At 39.4% G+C, this 26,055-nt stretch overlaps 1 protein-coding gene across 4 annotated transcripts in view; it reads left to right on the top strand.

Annotated features, from left to right (window-relative positions):
* The window catches only part of NAPEPLD (N-acyl phosphatidylethanolamine phospholipase D), a 42,172-nt gene that overhangs the window by 9,251 nt on the left and 6,866 nt on the right, over positions 1-26,055 (top strand). For all 4 annotated transcript variants that reach the window (XM_019744534.2, XM_074340637.1, XM_019744535.2 and 1 more), the window contains exons 2-4: positions 4,809-5,115; positions 21,391-22,037; positions 25,061-25,175. In XM_019744534.2, coding sequence (XP_019600093.2) covers positions 4,809-5,115; positions 21,391-22,037; positions 25,061-25,175 — 1,069 coding nt within the window. The remainder of the gene's footprint in view (positions 1-4,808; positions 5,116-21,390; positions 22,038-25,060; positions 25,176-26,055) is intronic.

Below are 26,055 nucleotides of genomic sequence, written 5' to 3' on the forward strand. Positions count from 1 at the left end.
TAAAGTAAAATATTTGTACCTGGCAGACTTATCTTCACCAAATGTCACTACTCAGACCTCTCTTTGATTAGAGATATGGGGGTAATTCCTTCTGCTATTAAGTAGGCAATTAATCTTCAAAGAAATGTAGAGAATGTAGATGATAATTACTAGATGGCATTTATGTTGTCCTTTTTTGTAACAAATTGTTCTTTAAAGAAGAACATTTATATTTTGTATTTATCAGTTGTCATAGGGCTTTGCTACCTTTAAATTTGCTTCTGGATTCTAGTGTTATAGTCCAAATTTAGCTGTTCACAAATTTAGCTGTTGTTCACAGAGGAAAGGAGGGTCAGCAGATTAATTACGATTCTGATTATTTCTACTTACCAAGGCTGTTTTCACTCTTGTTCCAAAATATAGAGGGTGCCAAAAAAAGTATATACATTTTAAGAAAGGAAAAAACTATTAAAATTGTAATAATATATACCGATAATAAAAGATGAATACAGATAATGTGTATACATTTTTTTGGCACCCCCGGTATATAGCTTCATATATAAAGTTGTGTATTTTATCAATTTTAAGAGAGGTTTTATTCACATTTGAACACCGTTGATATCAGGATATGTCTGTCATATAATGCATGACATAACTGATAACATTTTTACTGTCTTAGTGGCACATAAAATAAGAGTGTGGTTACAATTCATGGTGTCTTCTAGTGGATGAACATCAGCGTAACGTGATGCTGTTTGTCAGGTTTGGAATCCCTTTGAAAACACAGGTTGTTTAGAGTTTGTTTGTTCTCAGGAGTATGCACATCTGTCACTTACTGTTGGCCTAAGCTCAAGGCAGAATTTTCACTTACATTGTTAACTTTGGAGGTGGGTATGTAACAAGGAATCATTGGGAAATTTGTTCCATTTAATTAAGGACACCCCAAGCTAGATGTTCAGGGGTTCGTCTGAGTTGGCAAGGCTGAAAGCTGGGTATGTAACAGCACCAGACGGAGAACCCACTCATTTTCATTCCTAGTTTTCCTGTCATCTTAGCTTTGATGTTTGGAGATGGCCCTGGGAGATTGTCGCTGTATCCACTGCAGTGGCCAGACGGCTGATATTTGATAAGGAGCCTTCTCATATGACCCAGGCCTCAGTCAGGCTTCACACATCTAGTGGGCTGAGGTCACTTTGTCACAGGAGCACCTATCCACTGAGTGTGTTGTTTTGCACATTCACCAAATGGATTTCCAGTACATTTCACCCAAAAGAACGAGTCCAGGTTGTCGTGGTTCAGACTTTTATGTCCTTCTGTTCCTGCCCATCATTTCACACTTACAGTGCACAGTGGGAAAAGGTGTGTCTAGAGACAGTGTTTTGTGTTGCTTGACCGACTTTGTAGTACACATGCCCATACACTTCCTCTTCCCACCCCAAGGGTATTTTCAGAATCAGTGTGATGGCAATATGGGGTCCTGAGGTGGGAGCACGATGTGCCTGAGGAAATAGTTTAAGGCCCGTGTTTGGAGCAAAGGAGGTGAGTGTGGGCAGGGCTAAAAACACACCATCTTACTGACCTTTGCCCTCATTCTGAGAACAAAGGGAATCCCCTGCAGGGTTTTTCTTTTCGTTTGTTTTCTGTCAGCTTTGCATCACTCCTTATGGCTGGATTTTGTGTGTACTGAGTGAGGTGTTGTGTTTAGAGAGGATGGTTATTTGGTAGAGACCTGTCTCCCTGGACTGACTGGAGTGACAGCCTGAGTGGATGGGAGGTAAGAAAATGGGGATTGCGTGAATAGACAGCTTTGAAAAAGTTTATTTTCCAGGGAGGAAACAGACCACTGCACCTGTTTTTCACTCTCATTGTACTCTCCAGGCCCCTGGAAAGACCCTGTTCTTTTACTCTCACTGTTGTCACCACCAAAGCCACCTGGATCCCAGGGTCATCCATTTCCACGGAATGTCAGTGATGACTTCCTCTTGAATTCTTCTGATGACCTCAAACCTTACCTCAAACTGGGGCCGAATCCACCGTCTCTTCTGTACTCCAGATGTTTGCTTTCCCTTAATTCCTTTACTTGATCAGTGGTGCTGCCATTTCTGATTCCTCCCACTTTTGTACTTTCCCTCCCCCCAACCTGCCCTCCAAATTGTCCCAAGTTTGCGACCATCCAGAGACTCTGCAGCCTTGGTGATTCAGCCTCTTTATTGTCTCTGACTTATTCTGTTCTTCTCACTGTCACTTACTCATCACCTCTTGATCGGGCTGCTGTCAGCCTCTCAGTGCTTCAGTTAAAAACTGGGGATTACAATACTTACCTTGAAATTTTGCTCCTGTGTTTCCCCGAAAATAAGACCTAGCCGGACAATCAGCTCTAATGCATCTTTTGGAGCAAAAATTAATATAAGACCCAGTCCTATTTTACTATAAGACCCAATATAATATAATATAATAAATATAATGTAATGTAATGTAATATAATATAATATAATATACCAGGTCTTATATTCATTTTTGCTCCGAAAGATGCATTAGAGCTAATTGTCCGGCTAGATCTTATTTTCGGGGAAACACGGTGGGAGGAGTAGTTTAAATGAAATGTGTAAAACATGTAGCAGAGTGCTTCACTATTAGTGAATGCTCTGGGCTGCTTCTGTTTCCTACTCGCTTTTATTTCTTTATCTGCGTGTCTCCAGCTCCTAGGCACACCCTTCGTTTTTATCCTGCTACCAGAGTTGTCTTCTCCACGTACACCCCTTTTTAGGTTTTGGGCATTGCCTCAGGGTAACCAGACTTCCTTAACGTCTCAGTCCAGGCCCCAAATCTACTCCCATCCTTCATGCCTTCACTATCTTGACTCTCACAAGATTTTCTTGCTTCTTATCTCCCAGCTGCATTAGATGACTAGATGTTGTCTAAAAGCCATTTTCACATTGCTTTGTCACAGGTTTTTGATCCAGAGTGTTCTTTTCTCCTTTTTCCCTGTCCTCTGATTGTTTACAACAATGAGCCCCAAATTTATTATATATTGATAGATTTATATATGAATTTATATGTATGTGGATATATGTGGATATATGCAGACATGCAAGTATCTCATCAGCTATTTATCATCACAAGGGGTAGCATAAGGTCGGCTCTTCCATTTATTAGACATTATTTTCTTGGGGAATAACCTAATGTCTCCAAACGTGTCTGTTTACATCTATTAAATGAAGTGGGGTTTAAGTGTTTTTGTTTCTGCCTTTTGTAAAGGCCTTGGCATGAACTTAATTATAACCCAGGTAGAATGACTCTATGAGAAGAACTGAGATAACTCACCCAGATCCTTTGCTTTCTAGTAGAATTTGAAGAATTTAGCTATATGACAAATCAGCAGGAAAAGGGACAAAAGACTTAACGTTTGGGGAATGGCAAGCACTTGATGTACATTATGCCATTGAGTCGTTTGAAACCCCCACAAGGTAAGTAGGTATTTAATAGATGAGAAGATTGAGGACTAGAAAGGTTAATTGCCCAAGATGCAAAAGCTTAGGCTCGCCCACAAACAGCGATGGCTGATCAGCTTTAGCTTTTGTCAGCTGTGGTTTCTTTTCTGAACACTGATTGTTCTCCAGACCGTAGACAATTTACTCCTGATAGTTTGGAAAAAAAAAAAAAGTTTTGGTTCAGTGAACGTATTCATCCTGGGGTTTGTGTTCTTTCCCTTTCTCTCCTGGGTAATATTTCTATTTAAGCATCATTATAGTCCTCAGAGTAACATTTGGCTTTCTGTTAATGTGCTTATGTTTTTAAGGTTATAAAGTGTATCAAATGTATGCATTACGTTTAAACTAGACACAAAACAAATATTTGTTTAGCACAATAGGAAAGAAGTGAAACTGATGGCAGATAAATGCATATTCTTAAGACATTATTTATCACTTTTATGTGTTTGGAGTCCTGAATACGTAGTTCAGAATCAAGGCGTTCAGTGCCTTGGGTGCAGTGGTGGTGGTGGTAGCAGTAACAACAAGGTCAACAGCAGCCGCTGCCATTTGTTGAGCTGTTAGTGTGCATACACGTGTGTTACATTTGTCATACACGTTTCTAAGTGCTTTTTTGGTGTTAGCTTTGTAAATTCTCTCTAACCGTTGGAGACAGGTAGTGTTATCTTGATTTTATAGATGGGGAAATTGAGGCACAGAAAGGGTAGCTAGGATACACACTGCTGACATGGCAGTTCTAAATCTGAGTTAGTTTAAATTTGCATTGTTACCACTTACCTACATTATTGAACTGTCTCTCAATGAGTGTTTTTATCTCCTTTCCTGGGATTTGGACTTACTGCACTTGTTACGGGCATTGCTAAACAGATTATCTTTAAAGTCAAATGACTAGGTCTAGTAGGGTTATATATAAATCACTTGAATTCCCGAGGTATCCTCAAGGAACTAAGGTACTCCCTCTTACTATGTGTTATTAACAACGTTTTAAAAATTCATGTATGAAAATATTACAGATTCATGATGGTGCTTTAATTTATTCTACAAAATGTCATTGAAATGGAAAATTTCGTGTTTGAATGATGGCAGAGTAGTTTGTTTTCAATAAAGCAGATAAGGAATTTTTCTAAAGTTTGGCAGGAATAGATAAGCATTTTTTCTATTTAGCAAGCAGTAATTAACTGGATTCGAAAATTGCATTTTGCAAGAAGATAAAGTTTGAGCTAATAGAGACTATTTTCGTAAGTTTAAGGATATTTTTATTGGCTAAGAAATAATACTGTGTAATATGTTTTAATGCCTTTATATATTAAACTCAGTGTTTTTCCTCTTTTTTTTCAGTTCTTCAAAGGACATGGATGAAAACGAGAGCAACCAGTCCCTGATGACAAGCAGCCAATATCCTAAAGAAGCAGTAAGAAAACGCCAAAATTCAGCACGGAATTCTGGAGGAAGTGATTCTTCTAGGCTTTCCAGGAAAAGTTTCAAACTGGATTACAGACTAGAGGAAGATGTAACTAAATCAAAGAAAGGAAAGGATGGGAGATTTGTTAATCCTTGGCCAACATGGAAAAGTCCCTCTATTCCAAGTGTTCTCAGATGGCTGATCATGGAAAAAGATCACAGCAGCATTCCATGTTCCAAAGAGGTAGCGTTTCTGAGTGCTGTGTTTCTGAGGCTCTTCTGAGTGCTGTGTATTTTATCTGTCTATCTGTCTGTCTGTCTGTCTGTCTATGTATCATCTATCAATCAAACTTTGCTGTGAATTGTATTATGACACTCAAGTTAGGTAACTGAGTCCCTTTTATATGATAAAGCAGAGGGCTAGGTTCTGGGGAGATAAGTAAATAAGGTGCCCTCAAGTTCACGGTTTAGCAGCAAAGTACATGTATGAATAACCAACTCTGATCTGGTAGCAACTAGAGGTAGGAACAGAGCGCTTTAGAAGTACAGGAAAGGAAGCAGTTAATTCTCACTGGCAGGGTTGGAAATGACGTCAGAGAAGAGGTGACCTTTGCGCTGGGCCTAGAAAGGTAGAAAGTGTTTTGGCAGTGGTTTTCTAGGTGGCATCAGCAAGGTCACAGAGGTGAGAAAGTATATTCCAGAAAGTAGTAATCTTATGTGGTTGGAATATGAATTATGAGGGTTGAGGCATGGCCTGGAGTGCTTGGCTTTTCATCCTTGGATAAAGCTGCTAAAGCTATGAAAGAAATCTTCAGATAACCTTTCCAGATCTTTAAAAATTGGCAATAGGTTACTGGCTTCTAAATATGCTGGTTTTACTGTGTTTCCCTGAAAATAAGGCCTAGCCGGACAGTCAGCTCTAATGCGTCTTTTGGAGCAAAAATTAATGTAAGACCCGGTCTTATTTTACTATAATATAAGACCCGGTATAATATAATATAATATAATATAATATAATATAATATAATATAACATAACATAATACCGGGTCTTATATTAATTTTTGCTCCAAAAGACGCATTAGAGCTGATTGTCCGGCTAGGTCTTGTTTTCGGGGAAACATGGGACTTAGGATAAAACTTACTAACATTCAGCATAAGGTTTTTAGATGAATGAGATTATACTTTGGCAGGGTGAGTATCTCCCAGTTGCAGTATCACCTTTTCTCCTTAGTTTCTTGCCCCTTTCCTATGTTCTGTCTCTCTTGGCCTCGCTTTTCCCTGTCCTGCCAAGCTTTGTGGGGAGTTGAGAGAAAATGAACCTGATGTTGCAGGTAGGGGATGGGATGAAAAGTGGGGGCAGCCCTGAAGGCTTGATCTGCTGTGGGAAGAGGCAGGAAGGGGCAGTGGTTGGTGGTGATGGTGGTAGATATTTTACCTTGGTTGTGTCCGTTTTCTTTAAAAGACATGGGATAAAAAAACCTGACATCACTTTGATGCTAAGGAATGTGATAGTATTAATCCTAGTTAGCAGACTTGATTAATGTGAATAATATTTTACCAGCACTTTTTTAGAATGAGACAGGACATTAATAGATAAAACCTTGTTATATGCTTCAACTTTGAGGATGGGAGGAGCAAGAAAAATTTTTTTTTTTTCTTTCTTCTGGAGAACCCCATCTAAAGAGAAACATGGGCTATGAAGAGAAGGGTTAGGGCAGGGGGCCAAGACAGGCAGGCTACCTGCTGGGTACATTTCTTCCTGGTTTTTGAGCCACAGCTTCTAAAAATACAGAGACAGCAATGGTGTCTTCAGTTTTGTTTCATTTCAAAGACCACATGAAGGCAGAAATCTCTGCAGTATAGTCATTTGGAGATATTCTAGAAACTGCTGGACCTCTGAGAGCTTGCCAGGCTTTTGGTTCTTAGGCCCCTTTTGAAAATCTGGTGGAGGCCGTGAACCCTCTTCTTAGAGAAATATACACATGCACATAAACACATTGCCTTTTACTGCAATTTAGGGAGTTCATGGACCCTCACCCATACTTACCGAGCATCTGCTCTGTGTCAGGCCCACTGTCTAGCTGCTCGAGATAGAGCCATGAACAAAGCAGACAGACACTTGGCCACCTTGGCCGTAGGTTTAGTGGGAGAGAGGGACAATAAACAAACGAGGAAATTATGTGCTGTGTTAAAAGATGATTAGTGCTCTGAAGAAGAATAAAGCAGAGCAGGAAGTGAGAAGTGAGGGTGATGGAGGTGGGAGCTGCTTCTTTAATGAAGCTGCAAGCATTTTTATTTTTAAGACAGATTTTTTTTGTTTTTTTAAGAAAATGTCAAAGGGGGTCTCAATATGTGCCACTTAAATTCGGCATATAAAAGGAGAGAAAAGATAGCTTTGTCTTACTCCAATTTATATTTTATTTATCTCTTACCCATATCTTGTTTCCAATAAAAGCCTAGAAGTAGATCAAATGTGTGTTGACTTCTGTTGTTTTCATAGATAACTGTAACTCACTCCATATTTAATCCCTTTAACTTGCCAAAATTATTAACTTTTACCAACTTTTAAATGTGACAGAGTTCTACTTTTTCTGTGGGATAAAAAACCAACCAAAACATTAAGAACCATGTAAAGAACACCTGCTTCAGATCACTGGGTCGATTCAGAATTTAATCAAATTTCTGGAAATTGTTTTTGTTAGACATTAGGAGGCTAGAGTTTAATAAAACACAACTTCAAATTATTGTTTTGGAAAGAGACAAGATAATCATACATGCGTGATTGTAATTACTATATACTATGCAATTTATAGCATATTTAGGTATATAAATACAAAAGTGTTTTGAAAGAAACATGATTAAAGTATAAAATAATTAATAGAACAAGTCTAAATAAAAAAGGGTCATTAGCAGAGCTACGCAATTTAGTTTCATGGTCAGAGAACAGTGTTTCTTTATCTGGACCGTTCCTGATATTGGCCTTTGCTGGGTCTTTAGAGCAGTGGGTCTTTAGGCTCTGCATTTTTGGGGTGCTGTCATTGCTTTGTGCCGTTGCAGTTGGCTCAGTGATTTGTTGGATTGTTACTGTTGATCACATTGACCAAGATTTGGGACAAGAGACAATGGGGAATTTCAGAGGGTGGGAGACAGGCACCTCCTGAATTTCATTAGCTGAAGGAGGCTGTCCTTATCAGTTAGTTCCTACTATAGAAGTGAGCAGGGGACAGTCACATTGATGTGAGACAGACACAGAATTGGGGCCGTGCTGTGTGGCCTGGTGGTAAAAGTGGGACAGCGGGAGTGTGGGAACCAGGCTCAGGTTCAGGATTCCTCACCGAGTGTGTGACCTTATTTCTATCACAGTCCCTCAAGGACGTCCTTTTATTGTCTATAAAGTTACGATAAGACAGTTTAGGTCACTAAGATTGTTTTGAAGTTCACATGACATATGAAAGTACTTTGAAAATATAATGCTCCCATTACCTGAATGATATTGAAGAATATGGTGCCCTCTGGAAAAAAGAAATAACAATTATTTTATACTATACTACTTATACTATACTGTACTATTTTATACTATAGTATGCCAACGGGTTGCTGTTTTGTTTTTATGAATGGAAAAAAAATATGGGTGTGCAGTTTTTAAAAAGTCATAGTACTGAAAAGCTTATTAGACCAATACTAGCCCCCAAACCAGTCTTCCTCCCCAGAGAGGGAACTTAAACAACCCTTGAAGCTGTTTCCTCTGGAGTTTCTGCAGAGTTCTTTTTAGTGTAATAAGAACACTTAACATGAGCTCGGCCCTGTTTAATTTTTAAGTGTCCATTAGAGTGGACTCCAGGTACAGTGTTGTACAGCAGATCTCTAGAGCTTACTCATCTTGCTTAACTGTAACTTTCTGCCAGTTGATAGTTACTCCCCGTCTCCCCCCAAGCCCCTGGCTACTCCCCGTCAAGCCCCTGGCCACCCTTCCACTCCTTGAGTCTATGAATTTGACTATTTCACATACCTCAACTATGTGGAATCCTGCAATACTCATCTTTCTGTGGTCCTTTAATTCACTCTGTACCCCTCCTCATCTCTCCCCCATGGTGCTACTTGAACTTTCCCGTTACTGTTTACATATTTGTGACTATGTCGGTTTTCATTGATGAACCCAGTAATGTGCTATTATCGCATGTCTCCTTTCTCGTGTACTTTTCCCCCTTTCTTCATCTGCTTAACTTTCTATGTACTTATGACTCATCATTTCCTCCTTCCCCTGGGTTCTCAGTATAGTTTTCCTGAGGGAGACCCTCAGGTGGTCTTTCAGCGCCAGGCTGTCCTCTGGGCGACAGTCCTCAGGCTCCCTGCCAGCTTCCGGTCCAGGGTCTCTCTTCACCATCATCCTGGCTCCTTTTCCTCTTCAGTTTTGGTCCTGTGTCCTGCATCTCATTTGTTCCTCTTTCTTGTTTATGCTCTCATTTTGGTGGAGCACATTCTTAATGAGAAAGGGTACATGAGAAGTCAGTTTTTTGACACTTTGCTGTCTGAAATGTCATTATTCTCACTTTTGATTGATAGTGTGGAAATAGACTTTGAGTTTGGAAAGTTTTCTCTCAGAATTTGAAAGCATTACCTTTACGATAACCTTCATTGTAATATTGCTGTGAAGTTCAGTGCTGTTCTGGATTGTTTGTGTCTGACCTTTATTTCCTCTGCAGAATCTTTGAGGATCATCTCTTTGACCTCAGTGTTTCTGAAATTTCACCATGATGTGTGGTTACTTATTTGTCATGCTCTATGCCCAGTGGGCCCTTTCGATGTGAAAAATCTGTTTAAGTTCTAGGAAATTTTGTCTGTTCCTTTGAAAATTTCTTTCCCTCCATCTTTTCATTCTAAAATGGCTACTAATTATAATTTGGATCCCCTAGCTCAATCCTCTGTAATTTTCTTTCTACTTCTCCTGTACTTCATCTTTTTTTGGTTGTTTGTTTTACATTCTGACAGATTTCCTTAAGAATTTGTTTCATTTTTAAATATTTTAGTATGTGTCCCAGAGTTTTAAGTGATGGGTGAAAATGTTAACAATATGTTGTTTTAAGAAAAGACTAGCAAATATGAATACTATGTGATCGTAACCATGCATAAAAATGGAACTGTGGGTAAAGATAGCATAATGTTAACATTGGTTATAATCTCTGCATACTGATTGATATAATGGATGGCTCCTCTTCTTTATATTTTCTGTATTTTCCAAATATTTTATGAAGGGAATTTTATAATCAAGGAGGAGTTAAAAAACATTGCACCATTTTGATGGATGTTACACTTCTAATACAGATAGCATGTCAAAAATATAAATCATTAGCATTAATAATTGAATTGGGGGTATTTTGGTAAGAGATCAGTCTTTATTCAATGTTCACATATATTGTCAAAATATGAAAAATAAAAGTATATATATATTTTTTTTAGTTTTTCTTTCTTTTTTTTTTAATTAAATTTATTGGGGTGACAATTGTTAGTAAAATTACATAGATTTCAGGTGTACAATTCTGTATTACATCATCTATAAATCCCATTGTGTGTTCATCACCCAGAGTCAGTTCTCCTTCCATCACCATATATTCGATCCCCCTTACCCTCATCTCCTACCCCCCACTTCCCCACCCCCCTTACCCTCTGGCAACCACTAAACTATTGTCTGTGTCTATGAGTTTCTGTTTCTCATTTGTTTGTCTTGTTCTTTTGTTGTTTTTGGTTTATATACCACATATCAGTGAAATCACATGGTTCTCTGCTTTTTCTGTCTGACTTGTTTTGCTCAGCATTACTCTCTCAAGATCCATCCATGTTGTCACAAATGTTCCTATATCATCTTTTCTTACTGCCGAATAGTATTCCATTGTGTATATATACCACAACTTCTTTATCCATTCATCTATCGAAGGACATTTTGGTTGTTTCCATGTCTTGGCCACAGTAAACAAAGCTGCAATGAACATTGGAGCACATGTGTCTTTATCTCTAAATGTTTTCAGATTTTTGGGTAGATACCCAGGAGAGGGATTGCTGGGTCATATGGCAATTCTATTCGTAATTCTTTGAGGAACCTCCACACTGCCTTCCATAACGGCTGCACCAGTCTGCATTCCCACCAACAGTGTATGAGGGTTCCTTTTTCTCCACAGCCTCTCCAACATTTGTTACTATTTGTCTTGTTGATGATAGCCATTCTGACTGGGGTGAGGTGATATCTCATTGTGGTTTTGATTTGCATTTCTCTGATGATTAGTGATGTTGAGCATTTTTTCATATGTCTATTTGCCATTTGTATGTCCTCTTTGGAGAAATGTCTCTTCAGGTCCTCTGCCCATTTTTCAATTGGGTTGTTTGTTTTTTTGTTGTTGAGTTGCATGAGTTCCTTGTATATTCTGGATACTAGCCCCTTATCGGAGGCACTGTTTGCAAAAATCTTCTCCCATTCAGTTGGTGGCCTCTTTATTTTGTCAATGGTTTCTTTTGCTGTGCAGAAGCTTTTAAGTTTCATATGGTCCCATTCATTTATTTTAGCTTTTACTTCCATTGCCTTTGGAGTCAAGTTCATAAAATGCTCTTTGAACCCAAGGTCCATAAGTTTAGTACCTATGTTTTCTTCTATGCAGTTTATTGTGTCAGGTCTTATGCTTAAGTCTTTGATCCATTTTGAATTAACTTTGGTACATGGTGACAAATAACAGTCCAGTTTCATTCTTTTGCACGTGGCTATCCAATTCTCCCAGCACCATTTATTGAAGAGGCTGTCTTTGCTCCATTGTATGTTTTTAGCTTCTTTGTCAAAAATTATCTGTCCATATTTATGTGGTTTTATTTCTGGGTTCTCAATTCTATTCCATTGGTCTATGTGTCTGTTTTTCTGCCAATACCATGCTGTTTTGATTATTGTAGCCCTGTAGTACAAGCCAAAGTCAGGAAGTGTGATACCTCCATTATTGTTCTTTTTCTTAAGATTGCTTTGGCTATTCGGGGACTTTTGTGGTTCCAAACAAATCTGATGATTTTTGTTCTATTTCTTTAAAATATGCCATTGGGATTTTGATGGGGATTGCATTGAATCTGTATATTGCTTTGGGTAATATGGCCATTTTAACTATGTTGATTCTTCCAATCCATGAGCACGGAATGTCTTTCCATTTCTTTGTGTCTTCTTCAATTTCTTTCAAAAATGTCTTATAGTTTTCAGCATATAGGTCTTTCACATCCTTGGTTAAGTTTATTCCTAGGTATTTTATTCTTTTTGCTGCAATTGCAAAAGGAATTGTTTTTTGTATTTCTTTTTCTGAGATTTCATTGTTAGTATATAGGAAGGCAATGGACTTTTGTGCGTTGATTTTGTAGCCGGCAACTTTACTGTATTCGTTGATTGTTTCTAATAGCTTTTTGGTGGAGTCTTTAGGGTTTTCTATATATAGCATCATGTCATCTGCAAAGAGTGATAATTTAACTTCTTCATTCCCAATTTGGATGCCTTTTATTTCTTTCTCTTGCCTGATTGCTCTGGCAAGGACTTCCAACACTATGTTGAAAAGCAGAGGTGATAGGGGACATCCCTGTCGTGTTCCTGAACGTAGAGTAAAGGGCTTCAGTCTTTCTCCATTAATTATGAGATTAGCAGAGGGCTTGTCATATATGGCCTTTATTATGTTAAGGTATTTTCCTTCTATACCCATTTTATTAAGTGTTTTAATCATAAATGGATGTTGTATCTTGTCAAATGCTTTTTCTGCATCAATTGATATAATCATATGATTTTTGTCCTTTATTTTGTTTATGTGATGTATCACATTGATGGATTTGCGTATGTTGAACCATCCTTGTGCCCCAGGAATGAACCCCACTTGGTCGTGATGAATAATCTTTTTAATGCATTGTTGTATTCGATTTGCTAGAATTTTATTTAGGATTTTTGCATCGGTATTCATCAGAGATATTGGTCTGTAGTTTTCTTTTTTTGTGCTGTCCTTACCAGGTTTTGGTATCAGGGTAATGTTGGCCTCATAAAATGAGTTAGGGAGTACTGTCTCTTCTTCAATTTTTTGGAAGAGTTTGTGCAGAATTGGTATTAGATCCTCTTTGAAGGTTTGGTAGAATTCACTAGTGAAGCCATCTGGTCCCGGACTTTTGCTTTTCGGAAGGTTTTCGATGACTGATTCAATTTCGTTACTGTTGATCGGACAGTTTAGATTTTCCAGTTCTTCATGGTTCAGCCTTGGAAGGCTATATGTTTCTAAGAACTTGTCCATTTTTTCTAGGTTGTTGAATTTGGTGGCATATAGTCCTTCATAGTATTCTTGGATGATCCTTTGTATTTCTGTGGTGTCCGTGATAACTTCCCCTTTTACGTTTCTGATTTTGTTAATCAGTGTCTTCTCTCTTTTTATCTTAGTAAGTCTAGCCAAGGGTTTGTCAATTTTGTTAATCTTTTCAAAGAACCAGCTCTTTGTCACATTAATTTTTTCTATTGTCTTTTTGTTCTCTATTTCATTTAGTTCTGCTCTAATTTTTGTTATTTCCTTTCTTCTGCTGACCTTGGGTTTTACTTGTTCTTCTTTTTCTAGTTCTTTAAGGTGTAACATGAGGTTATTTATTTGGGAGTTTTCTTGTTTCTTGAGATAGGCCTGTAATGAGATAAATTTCCCTCTTAAAACTGCTTTCGCTGCATCCCAAAAATTTTGGTAGGATGTATTTTCATTGTCATTTGTTTCTATGTATCTTTTGATCTCTCCTCTAATTTCTTCTTTGACCCAGTCCTTCTTTAAAAGTATGTTGTTTAATCTCCATGTATTTGTGTTTTTCCGCTTTCTTTTTACAGTTGATATCCAATTTCAAAGCCTTGTGATCAGAGAATATGCATGGTATGATTTCAATCTTCTTAAATTTGTTGAGACTGATTTTATGTCCCAATATATGGTCTATCCTTGAGAATGTTCCATGTACACTAGAAAAGAATGTATAGTCTGATGTTTTAGGATGAAGTGCTCTATAAATGTCAATTATGTCCATTTCATCTAATGTGTCATTTAGGGCTACTATTTCGTTATTTATTTTCTGTTTGGATGATCTATCCATAGCTGTCAATGATGTATTTAAGTCCCCTAGTATAATTGTGTTTTGGTCAATTTCTCCCTTTAGTTCTGTTAGTAGTTGCTTGGTGTATTTGGTGCTCCCTGATTGGGGGCATAAATATTGATGACTGTTATGTCTTCTTGTTGTACAGTCCCTTCACCATTATGAAATGTCCATCTTTGTCTCTTGTTATCTTTTTCACCTTGAAGTCTGTTTCATCTGATATCATTATGGCTACACCTGATTTTCTCTGGGTACCATTTGCTTGGAGTGTCAATTTCCACCCTTTCACTTTGAGTCTATGCTTGTCCTTGTAGCTGAGATGTGTCTCTTGGAGACAGCATATGGTTGGGTTTAGTTTTTTGATCCAATCTGCTACTCTGTGCCTTTTTATTGGTGAGTTCAGTCCATTTACATTTAGGGTGATTATTGATATGTGAGGATTTCCTGTCATTCTATCTTTAGTTTTCTGGTAAGGCGGTGTCTCCATTGTTTCTTTGCCTTTTTGTTGTTGTCTATTATTTCTGTGTGGTGGTATTCTATGATGTTTCCCTCTGTTTCTCCTTTTATTTCAGTATATATTTCAATTCTGGATTATTTTTGAGTGGTTACCCTTAAGTTTATGTAAAAGAAAGTTTGATATTTAGAGTATTCCATTTTCTTCAGCATGCTTACTTTCTCCATTCCCATATTCCGGTTCAGGCCTTTACTCTCCCCTTTTTGAGTTTTGGTTGCCACAAATTGTCCCTGTTGATGGTGGTCGAATAGCCTCCTTTAGTATTTCTTGTAGTGCAGGTCGTGTATTAGAAAATTCCCTCAGCTTCTGTATGTCTGGAAAGGTCTTTATTCCTCCTTCATATCTAAAGGATATCTTTGCTGGATATATTATTCTTGGCTCATGATTTCTCTCTTTCAATAGTTTGAATATTTGGTTCCACTCCTCCTGGCTTGTAGAGTTTCTGCTGAAAAATCTGATGATAATCTAATGGGCTTTCCTTTGTAAGTTACCGTCTTCTTTTCCCTGGCTGCCTTGAGGATTCTTTCTTTGTCGTTGATTTTAGACAGCTTCAATACAATGTGCCTTGGAGAAGGCCTGTTGGGATTGAGGTAACTAGGTGTTCTATTTGCTTCTTGGATTCGAGGGTCCAGTTCTGTCCACAAATTTGGGAAGTTCTCATAGCCAATTTGTTTGAATATATTCTCTGTTCCCTTCTCTCTTTCTTCTCCTTCTGGTATGCCCATTATTCTTATATTGCTCTTTCTGATGGAGTCAGAAAGTTCTTGTAGAGTTCTTTCATTTCTTTTAAGTCTCAAGTCTCTTTCTTCTTCTATCTGTGTCATTTCCAGGTTTTTATCTTCGATGTTACTGATTCTTTCCTCCATCTGGTCAACTCTACTACCTAAGCTGGTTATTTCATTCTTAGTTTCTTCTATTGAGTTCTTAATCTCCAGAAATTCTATTTGGTTCTTTTTTAAAATTTCAATCTCTTTCATAAAATGCTCATGCTGTTCTTTGATTGCATTTCTGAGTTCATTTAACTGCCTATCTGTGTTTTCTTGTATCTGTTTGAGTTTTTTCAGAACTGCAATCTTGAATTCTCTGTCATTTAAGTCACATATTTCTGTATCTTTAAGTGCCTTCTCTGGAGATTTTTCACTTTCTTTCTGAGATATCTTGTTGCCTTGGTTATTCATGGCGATTACTGGTTTACTATTTTTCTTCCTAGACATCAACAGGAGTGACTTCTGCAACAGGTTGATAGAAAGCGGTCTTTCTTTTCTTTGTCAGTACTTGTTGGTAGAATGTTTTATTATTTCTCCAACTGCAACTTATTTTTCTTGTCCCACACGGTAGTGCTATGTTTTCTCTGCACTATTCCAGCTTCTCACACAATGGGGGGATTCCCTGGGAGACGGGCTTCTCCTCTGTTAATAGTTCATCTAGGTCACAGGGCGCAGTGTCCCGGTGGGTATGCGGAGAGCTTTTAATGTTCCAAAGCTCTTCCAGCTCCCGATTCAGAGCCCGTATGTTTCAGCAGTTCTGTTTACTCCTGCAGGGATCCGCCCAGATAGGTGGGGTCAGGGGCGGGGTGAGTTGTGAGAGGTGGCCCAGAGCAATGGCGGCGACCACCACCACAGCCGGTCCTGCTTCCACAGCTCTCTCCCCTTTGCCGGAACTAGTTGGGCTGTGAATTTGTGTCTGCGGTCCACAGTTCTCAAAATAGCAAATTTTCTGTTGTTTTGATCTGACACTGCTACTGTTTCGCTTCTAGCACCGGGCAGGTGGGGGCGGGGCGAGCTCTGGGAGGGGAGGGAGGGGGCGGCTAGTCTCAGTGCCTAAGGCTCCGTTCTCTGCTCGGCAGTGCGGGCTTAAACCACCGTTTTCAGCCTTCTTCCCTCAGTCTTTTCTCCGAGGTCTCTGCCGTGAGCGTTGGGTTCAGCCGTGGTATATGCTGTCCCCTCAGCCCTGTGGAGCCCTGGCGGAGCCCTAGCAGTCCGAGTTCTTCCCTCACTCGCAGCTGCGGTGGTTTCGGGAAGCAGCGAGCTCGGAGCACTGAGCGAGGTCTGCGTCCTGCGCCCGCGCGGCTCCGTCTCCGTGCACTTCTCCCTTTCCTCCTCCCTCCACTGGCGCGAATCTCCCACCTGTAGGTGATTTCAGTCGGTAGTGGGCCTCTTCGTCTTGCCTGTCTGCTGTGCAGGGAGTCCTTTGTGGAGTTTTTGTTGTTCGATTCATTGTAAATTCCAGGGGAGCTTTACAGAGGCTCACCTCACTCCGCCATTTTTCCGGAAGTCGAAAAATAAAAATATTTTTAATTAAAATTTTTTATTTAAATCTGAGTTGCAAAGTATAGGTATTAAAGTTTCCTAAGACAGTAAAAATATACTTTCAGTTGGAAGAAAAGGATTAACTCAGGTCTTTTTAAGGGTGATTTTTTTTTTGGAAACATAATTTTAACAGATTTAAATCAAATCTTTCTCTTCTGTCTCACTCATGCACGCAAACACATACTCTTAAAATAATACTACCGAGAATATGGGTTTCATTGTTTTAAAGTTATGCCATTTATGCCATGGAAAGAATTATGGTTTAATGAACAGAGAGGTTCTTTAGAGTCAGAAAGACCTTGATTCCACTCCTGATTAGACACTTATTGTTTGACCTTGGCAAGCTTCTTAGTGACTGACCCTCCTTTGCCTTGGTCTGCTTAACTATAAAATGGCAGTAATATCTGCTTCACAGGGTTCGATGACATAATGTACTTACAGTACCTGGCAAAGAGTGCAGTGGTTGAATGAACATTAGAATTTTTCCCTTTTCTTAAGAAGAGTAAAATATTAACTAGCGTACTTGTTAATTATGGGCTTAGGGATTTTCCCATTTGTATCTTTAAAGACAGAAGACCGGCCAAGAAAAATCTTGATCTAGTAAAGAAAATGCCAAGTGAGTGCTTGGTTTCCTCAAATAAACAAGAATTTCCCAACCCCCATTCTGCTCTGATGATTAGGATAAAAAGTGAAAAAAAATAATTTTTCCTTTTGGAATCTCAATTGTAGAGTATTTCTTTGAGTTTTTTGGGATAGTAGTGCTAGAGATCAGATTCCTTAAAATAAGCTGTTCTTTTGTGATGGGCTTAGAAACAGTGTAGCACAAAGAAAGGACGTGAGAAAAGTATGACTGCTTAATTCAGTTATCTTGTCAGTACTTTGCCTTTAAAAAAAAAATCCTTGTTGAGATATAATTCACCTACTATATAATTGACCTGTTTAAAGTATACGATTCAGTGCTTTTCAGTCCATTCCCAGAGTTGTGAAGCATCAACGCAATCTAATATTTTCATTACCCCAAAAGGAAACCCCATATCCTTAGTCATCACCCCCCAATTCTCCTGCCCTCCTCCAGCCCCGGAAAATCACTGAGTTCTGTGTCTGGATTTGCCTATGCCTGGTATTTCATAAAAATAGGGTCATACAACATATGGTCCTTTGTGACGGGTTCTTTCGGCACTTTGCCTGTTAGTACTTTGTTTGGAGAACAAGTTTAGGCTGCCGGAGGCGTTCTATTAGAGGTTTGTTTTCCCCTCAACAGTCAGCAGATAGGGCTAGATATTGAACTTCAAATGGCTTTTAGAGCAGAAAGAAAATGCAATCGTTTTCATTACAGATATTTTAAGGTACTGTTTAAACATGATATTAAACTTTTTTTAATCATTTTATTAATGTAATACAAGCTCCACATATTCAAAAGTACAATCTGATGAGTTTTGATAGATAATGAATATACCCATCATCTCAAAAAATTCCTTGTGTTGTCCATAGTAATCCATCTCTTATTCTCCTCTATCTGATCCCCAGGCTTTTAGTTTGATTTTTAAAAAAATGTATTAAATGAGATAATATTTGGGATCAGTATAGTGGTGAGAGGTATTATGTGTAGAACCTAGCTGCTGGTTTCCTTGTATGAATGTTATGACTCCTTTTGTTTTCTTGTCTGTAAAGTGGAGATAGTTACTGTACCGTCCCACCTCCTGTGTTGTGGTGGGTGTTAAACTGAAATTTTATGAAGCAGTTAGTACAGTGTCTAGCACAGAGTAAGCACTCGGTGAATGGTAGCTGATGTTAATGTTATTTTGTTACACTAAAGTACTTGATGTATTAGATATGTAATCATCACCGTCATCACCATCATCATCATCATGTGCCTCGTATGAAGCCTTAGAACACATGATAGGTACTCAATTTATATTCATTTCCTCTCTTTCCCCTTAATTCTTGATAAGTACACCATATAGCATTTGTTACTGTTTATTAACTCTACCAACTTGGAGAACTGAATTGGAAAAATTGACATTCATTCACTCATTCATCCATCCCCGGGGGCACTGTGAGTGATTCCAAGTTGAATAAGACAGGAGATGCCTCCTGTATGCAGTTCACCAGGGCAGGGGGCCGAGTGCCCATACACGGTGCATGAACCAAGTGGCATGGAGTGAGCAGTGCAAATGAGAGCTTCCAGCTGTGGGGACTCAGAGGCTGTCTCATGAGGGTGTGCAACTTGATTAAGGACCCACAGGGGTGGAGGGGAAGACATTTGACCTGAGAAATGGGCTCAGTATGGTGCAGGGCTCTTGGCTCAGTCTGGGAACAGAAAGCAGTCCCAGCGCAGGTACAGAGCCATGTAGAGTGAGTGAACGAGCTGGAAAGGGGACGGGCGGTCCGAACAAGCTTGTTCCTGGGCTGAGGAGGCGACGCGTTTCGTCAAGCAGTAGAGCTGTGGAGGTTTTCAGCAGGGAGAGATACACCTTACTAGACTGTTTCTGACATGGCTCTTGTGTATGGATTGAGTTGATGGAAGACAGTTGCGCAATCAGGAGGGCTTGAAAGTGTCCGAATGTTACTTGGCAGCTTAGCTAGGTTAGTGACTATGAGAAAGGGAGCAGGTAAAATGTAAGAGATCTGTGGGGTTGGTGCCTGATTCGTTGTCAGGTTTGGGGCTTTCTTATTCTTCTGGAATACTTGCAGTGAGTGCCTACCGGGTGCTAGCCACTCCACATTCAGTCCCCACAGGGGTGAAGTGTAGGGATAATTGGTATACCCATTTTCCAGATGAAAGTAAGACTCGGGGCTGAGAGAAATTGTGTCATTCATCCTCCTGTTGCTCCTTCCCTTCTGTCCAGGCCGTCGCCCCCTCAGACTGTGTCAATGACCTCTCAGTTTCCCTTCACAGCGTCTCCCCCATCTGCCCTCTCGTCTCTGCTCACGGCTGTCTCCTTTGTTCAAATCCTCATCTCTCTTGCAGCTGTGGTGGCACTCGCTCCATGTCGTCATTTGCACGCTGACACTGTTTTCTCTATAAACAAATTGGGTCATGTCTTTTTAAAAAATTCATTTATTTATTTAGATGCTTCCTTATTGTCTCTGGATGGAGTATAGTTTTCAGGCTCTTACTGTATTCTGATCTTTTACAGATGAAATTTGTCCCCTGCCCCCAAGACACCAGTTCCTATTTGGCCCTGTGCCTTTGCTTGGGTACTTCCTTCCTCCACCTAAAATGCCCTTTCTACTTTTCTCTGCATCGTGAACATCTCACCATTGTTCAGGAACTCACACAAGTTACTGTGTCTGTTATGCCTTTGGTAACTGAGCTCTTCATTCCTTCTTATTAGGCTGGAGCACGTCTTGTACCTTACGTAGTTATCCAGTCCCACACCCTTTTCAAAACTGATTTGCAGCAACGTAAAAATTCATGTGGCAATACAAAAACAGGTGCATGACCATATGAGAGCAAATGGACCACGAGGGTAGAAAATAAAGCCAAGAATGAAGTCAGTATAGATATGTTTCATCACGTCCTGCACGTTGCTGGAGGCGTCTTCATTCAGCTTCACTCTGAACTTCCCTGTCAAAGCGAGAAGGGAAGCACAGACTCAGTTTTCCCAAGGACAGTCAGATGCAAACAGCAGCTGCTCTGGAGAAGAGCTTTTCCTCTTACTGAGAATCGAGAGATGTCTGGGATGAGTGGGAAGGCAGAGGTGGTACCGTGTCTTAAAGACAGCAGATAATCGTGCCTGGCAAGTTTCATGAGGCGGCTTCCTCTAGTGACCTCGATGCAGGTGTGCAGCATAACAGCAAAGCACGATTATAAAAGCAGTTTTATAACAGCCAGGACTGTGACCCTAAAACACAGCCCCTTTTTGGTCTAGTCTAATCCAAGGATAAACTGTAGAATAACCAAAGAAATAATAATTGTAACATTTTGGTGTAGTTATTGTTTTACATCTATTTACCCCCCAAAGTTATCACCTTCTTCCGGGCAAGGGACCATGTTTTGCTTTGCTTTGATCAATGGTAGAAACCGTACGGGAAGGAATAAGAACCATCTGACTGACCTGCCCAAGAGTCAGCACAGTGCTCTGCTCTGAATCCTGTGCATTTAGAAAGGCAGATCCGTATCTGAGATCCAAGATCTACGAATAGATGGTCGTAAGTTTCCTTCACTATTTCCAGGACTGACCTGCGTCTGACGCAGTTTTCAGCAGTAAAGGTACCAGCTAAGTGAAGTGGCCATAGCCAGTGGCTGCCGCTGGCCAGTCTACTTCTGGTACATAGAGAAGAGAGCCTTGAAAAACACTGAGTACATTCAGCAGCGCTCAGAGTTTTACGTTTAATTTTCCCTTTGTTGCATTTGGGGCTAAGGTCTTACATTGCTATATTGTCATGATTAATGAGGCAGATTCAGAAGGAAGTGAAGTATGCATTTTCAATAGAAAAGCAAAAATAGCAAATTTATTGAATGACTTCATTTCTTCCCAAATAGCTCCTCTCCCTACAATTTAGGTCAAACATGTTTTGTGATGACATAATACCTTTTAATTTTTCCTAATGGCTGCTTTTCTTTTTTATACACATAGGAACTTGATAAAGAACTCCCAGTGCTTAGGCCTTATTTTATTGATGACCCCGAAGCAGCTGGAGTGAGGGAAGCTGGCTTGAGAGTCACATGGCTGGGACATGCGACGGTAATGGTGGAAATGGATGAGCTCGTGTTTCTCACGGACCCCATCTTTAGCTCTCGTGCTTCCCCGTCTCAGTACATGGGTCCGAAGCGTTTCCGTCGTCCCCCGTGCACCATAAGTGAACTCCCCCTGATAGACGCGGTCCTCATCAGTCACAACCACTACGACCACCTGGACTACCATTCTGTGGTTGCTCTGAATGAGCGATTTGGTAATGAGCTGAGGTGGTTTGTGCCTTTGGGTCTCCTTGACTGGATGCAAAAATGTGGCTGTGAGAATGTAATTGAGCTGGACTGGTGGGAGGAGAACTGTGTCCCCGGACATGATAAGGTCACTTTTGTCTTCACACCTTCACAGCACTGGTGTAAAAGGACGCTAATGGATGACAACAAGGTTCTGTGGGGCAGCTGGTCCGTCTTGGGCCCCTGGAATCGATTTTTTTTCGCAGGAGACACTGGTTATTGCCCTGCTTTTGAAGAGATAGGAAAAAGATTTGGACCTTTTGACCTTGCAGCTATTCCCATTGGAGCATATGAACCAAGGTATGTAGATTTCCAGAGAAAACATTCCTGCTATTATTATTCCATAATACGATAACTGAACTTAAAAAGTAAAGTAGTTATGATTTTGTGATACTATGTAATTTGTGACTTTAATGGTGGATTTTGTTATCCATTGTTGGGGGTTGGTGGGTCAGATTCAGTTAACATTTTTTAATTTTAATATTATTTAAATTCGTCATATCAGTTAAATATTCAAAATCAGAAATTATATCACTAAGAAAAAAGGACCAAGATTTAAAGAATTATTATACCTAGCCAGAAGTTCATGTGTCGTTCTGACTAAAGTTAAACTGATCAGCCAGTATCAAACCTAACTTTTGTTCTTCCTTTCACAAGGAGGATACTCTACTAACCACTCTTTGCTCCAGGACTAGATGTCCCCGTCCCCTGTCCTGTAGCTCTTTTGTGTTTACTGGAGAAAAAGCGAGGAGCAGGCCTACAGCATTAGTCCCTGGGGATAGTCTTGTTTCGCTCAGCATTGACTTTGACCTGGTAATGACATTGTTGCATTACCACTGGCCTCCTCCACCCATTACATACCCATCACCAGTTTCAGAGCAGATAAAGGTCACACTAGCAGTTGAGACTTACAAGGCCCATCACTGCCTGTGTTTTCCTTACTATTGTCTATTTAAGGAAAAGAAAATTAATTCCAGATCACTTAGATTTCAGTCAACTCTGGTTGATATGTACAAATTAAGAGAAGATAAACACTAACAGTAACAAAGTAAGGGATAATTTAAAAACTGTTTTATTTGCTAAAGTGAATGCACAGATACCTACAGAACTGTATGTAGGATGGCATTTTAATTAGGCAATCCTATGAACAGAAGAACACTAATATGTAGATGAATGGAGCAAATCTGATCATTGGTTTCCATCTGATTTTGTTGTACTTACTGACTTTCTAAGTTCACTAAAACCATTTTTTCACTATCTTTATTAATGCTTATTCCTCCCTTTTGTTTTTTCCAGTTTCTTTTTTTCTAGTTTTTATTTTTATTTTTTATTAGTTTCAGGTGTACAAAGCAACGTGATAGTTAAGACATTTAAACCCCTCATAAAGTGATAACCCACCCCCCAAGCTCCTACCCCTTATATAGCTGTTACAATACCATCGACTGTCTCCCCTATGTTGTACTCCACATCATGTTACTATAAATGCTTATATGTTTAGTTATAGTTGCCATTCAATATTATTCTACTTCAGCTTCAGGTGTATAGCACATTGATCAGTCTATGACGTGATCCCCCTGAGAAATCCAGTGCCTATCTGGCACCTTACATGATCTTTACAACATTGCTGATTATATTCCCCAGTTTCCAGTTTCTTTAAAGGGCTAGATATTGTTACCTTATTTTAAAAAATTACTGATTAATAATAATGCTTGAATTTCACTTTTCCTCTTAATTCTAATTTTGAATTCTAATGAAACCTATCAAAACATCAGTCAACCAGTTGGCAAATCAGTTTCACATGGTATTGATCTTTACTCAATATATGTTCTTAATATATCTCTTATTTATATTTATAAAAATAGGTTTTTCATTTGTAGCAGTATGTATTTATCACATACATGTGAGAAATGTACAGCGTGACACAAATTCACTCACGTAATTCCCCTTCCTGCTTGCGTTGCAGCTGTCTGGTTAGTAAGATGGTAGAAGGATGGGGAGGACGCTATTTGCTCTAAGAGAATTAAACTGTGGTAACCTGTACTGTGTAATCCATTTCTCTGCTTAGTACTAATAGTTTTAGAAATAAGTACTCTGGAAATTGAAGATGATCACACCAAAAATGACTTTCAGTAATATGCTTGGATTCATACTTACTTTTGGGATTATTCTGTTCAAGTCATTTAGGGTTTTAAGTTTTAATTTTTACACCAGAGTAAAAATTTTACATTTATTTCAGACATGAGGGTAGCAAGGAGTATGTGTGTCCCTTTGATTTGCAATAGGAGTTAAAAAAAAATGAATAGAGAGAAATACCAATAACTGTTTTCATCTTGCTCTGAATTGTGAGTGTCAGGAGATAGGGCAGAACAATGTCTTTCTAATCTGCCACCCAGGAGAACACAGTGGCTTTGTTTCTAGGCTCCCATAGGGCCTGGCAACTCCTAACAGTAAAGAACAAGCCTGTAGTTGTTGCAGGTGGATGAACTTTTCCATACTGTGTCCTGTACAGTGCAGAAGCTCCGGTGCTGACCCCACAGCCACTAGTCCTAACTGCGGCGGTAGCCAGCAGTGGCAGACCCAGAATGGAAAGAGTGTCAAGACAGGCTTTTTCCTCTTCTAAACTGCTGGAAAGCAGAGTATTTGCTTGTAGATAGTACACTTTTTCCTGTGTATCAGAAATAATAATTCTCCTAAAAGTGTTCCCTGTTCTTTCCAAGGTGTTAGGCAGCCTTTCGGTATTTCTATACTCTCTCTCTAATTACTCGCTCCCCATGAACCCTCTCTTCTTGCCAAACCAAACACCTCACTGTTCAGTTATATGTTGTTTAAATGAAATCCTTCAATAGTAATTGGATTTTTTTTTCTCCCGATCTTTAAACATTACACAATATTTTTGTTGGCTTTTTGCTTTAGCAAGTTTAAAAAAATTGTTTCAGCAAATTATTCAGGTTCTTTTGCAATTGGAGTTTCTAATTCTTTACTTATTATTTGGTTTCTTTGATTCATACCAGAATTACAAAATATCTAGTTTTTAAAGTAACAGTAAGACGTATCTTCAGACTAAATTATCAGTAAAATCAATACACGTGAAATAAAATCTTACTGTTCAAAGGGGAGTTTTGCTTGAGAATTATCTATTGTAGAGCAGTTTGTACATGGAAGATTTTTGCTTTTTTTTCCAGCAGAAAAGTGGACTCAAGGGAGATGATCTTGCCTCCTGTGATTTATTTCTGTGTAGAATCATAGCAGTTGATTAGCTGAAGCAGTGATTAGAATTTAGTGTGTATTTCAAAGGCCAGAATTGATCACTGATGTTTCATCAGGTGGTTTATGAAGTACCAGCATGTGGACCCAGAAGAAGCTGTAAGGATTCACATCGATGTGCAGACCAGGAAGTCTGTGGCAATTCACTGGGGGACTTTCGCCTTAGCAAATGAGGTGAGTTTGAGCACGACAATGCCTGGTGGTGCGTTTGCCCTGTGATGGGATTCAGGCATCACCGCGCCCTGCAGGGTGTTCAGAGACCAAACTGGAATGGAACCTGTAGTCATCACATGAATTGAGGTGGTAAATCATAGTAATTAGTAAAACATTTGCATACAGTAGAAAAAACCTCACTGCGTGCTTTTCTTTTGGCTTATTTCTGTAGTTAATGAAGCATGTGTTTACATAACCAAAAATGTGTGTAACTTTGGGAAACAGAAAAAGGAGCCATCATGCCTTCCCTCTCAAGGAGCCTTTAATTCTAGCAGAAAATATAAGACACGGACATAATAACTCTGAAACGGGTGTTCAAAGAAGTAAGTGGCGTCAGAGTCAGGCATGTTACCAAGTAGAGGGATCAGAGAAAGCTTCATGGAAGAGGTGACATTTGAACTTGGCTGTGAGAAGGCATTTTAAGAAGAGGAAAGGGCAGAGCATAGGATCAGACGCAGCAAGCAGGGGAATGGTGAGGAATCTGTCAGCCACAGTATAGTAAGGGAAGTAAGGCTGGGCAGCTTGGAATTTTGTAGAAATGTTATTCATCCAGTAAATATTCAGTATCTGCTGTGTGTCAGGTATTGGGAATAAATGGTAGTTTTACTCCTAGACTAATACAGAAGAGCTGATTTTTTCCCCTTAAGGTAGCTGAACCCTAGAATTCTGCTACTAGCTGGTTCTGGGATCAGGCAGGATAGAAAAAAAGCTTTCTCTCCTTTCCTGGATCCAGGATCTGCCCTAAGCAAAATTTATTAATGGATGGTTGAACTTGCCTTCTGTTTTGCTTTGTGTGGCGTCTTCCACATCCACATCCCAGGGCCCCTGCTGGAATCATTTC

This window comes from Rhinolophus sinicus, linkage group LG09, assembly GCF_036562045.2.
Source record: "Rhinolophus sinicus isolate RSC01 linkage group LG09, ASM3656204v1, whole genome shotgun sequence".
NCBI lineage: Eukaryota > Metazoa > Chordata > Mammalia > Chiroptera > Rhinolophidae > Rhinolophus > Rhinolophus sinicus.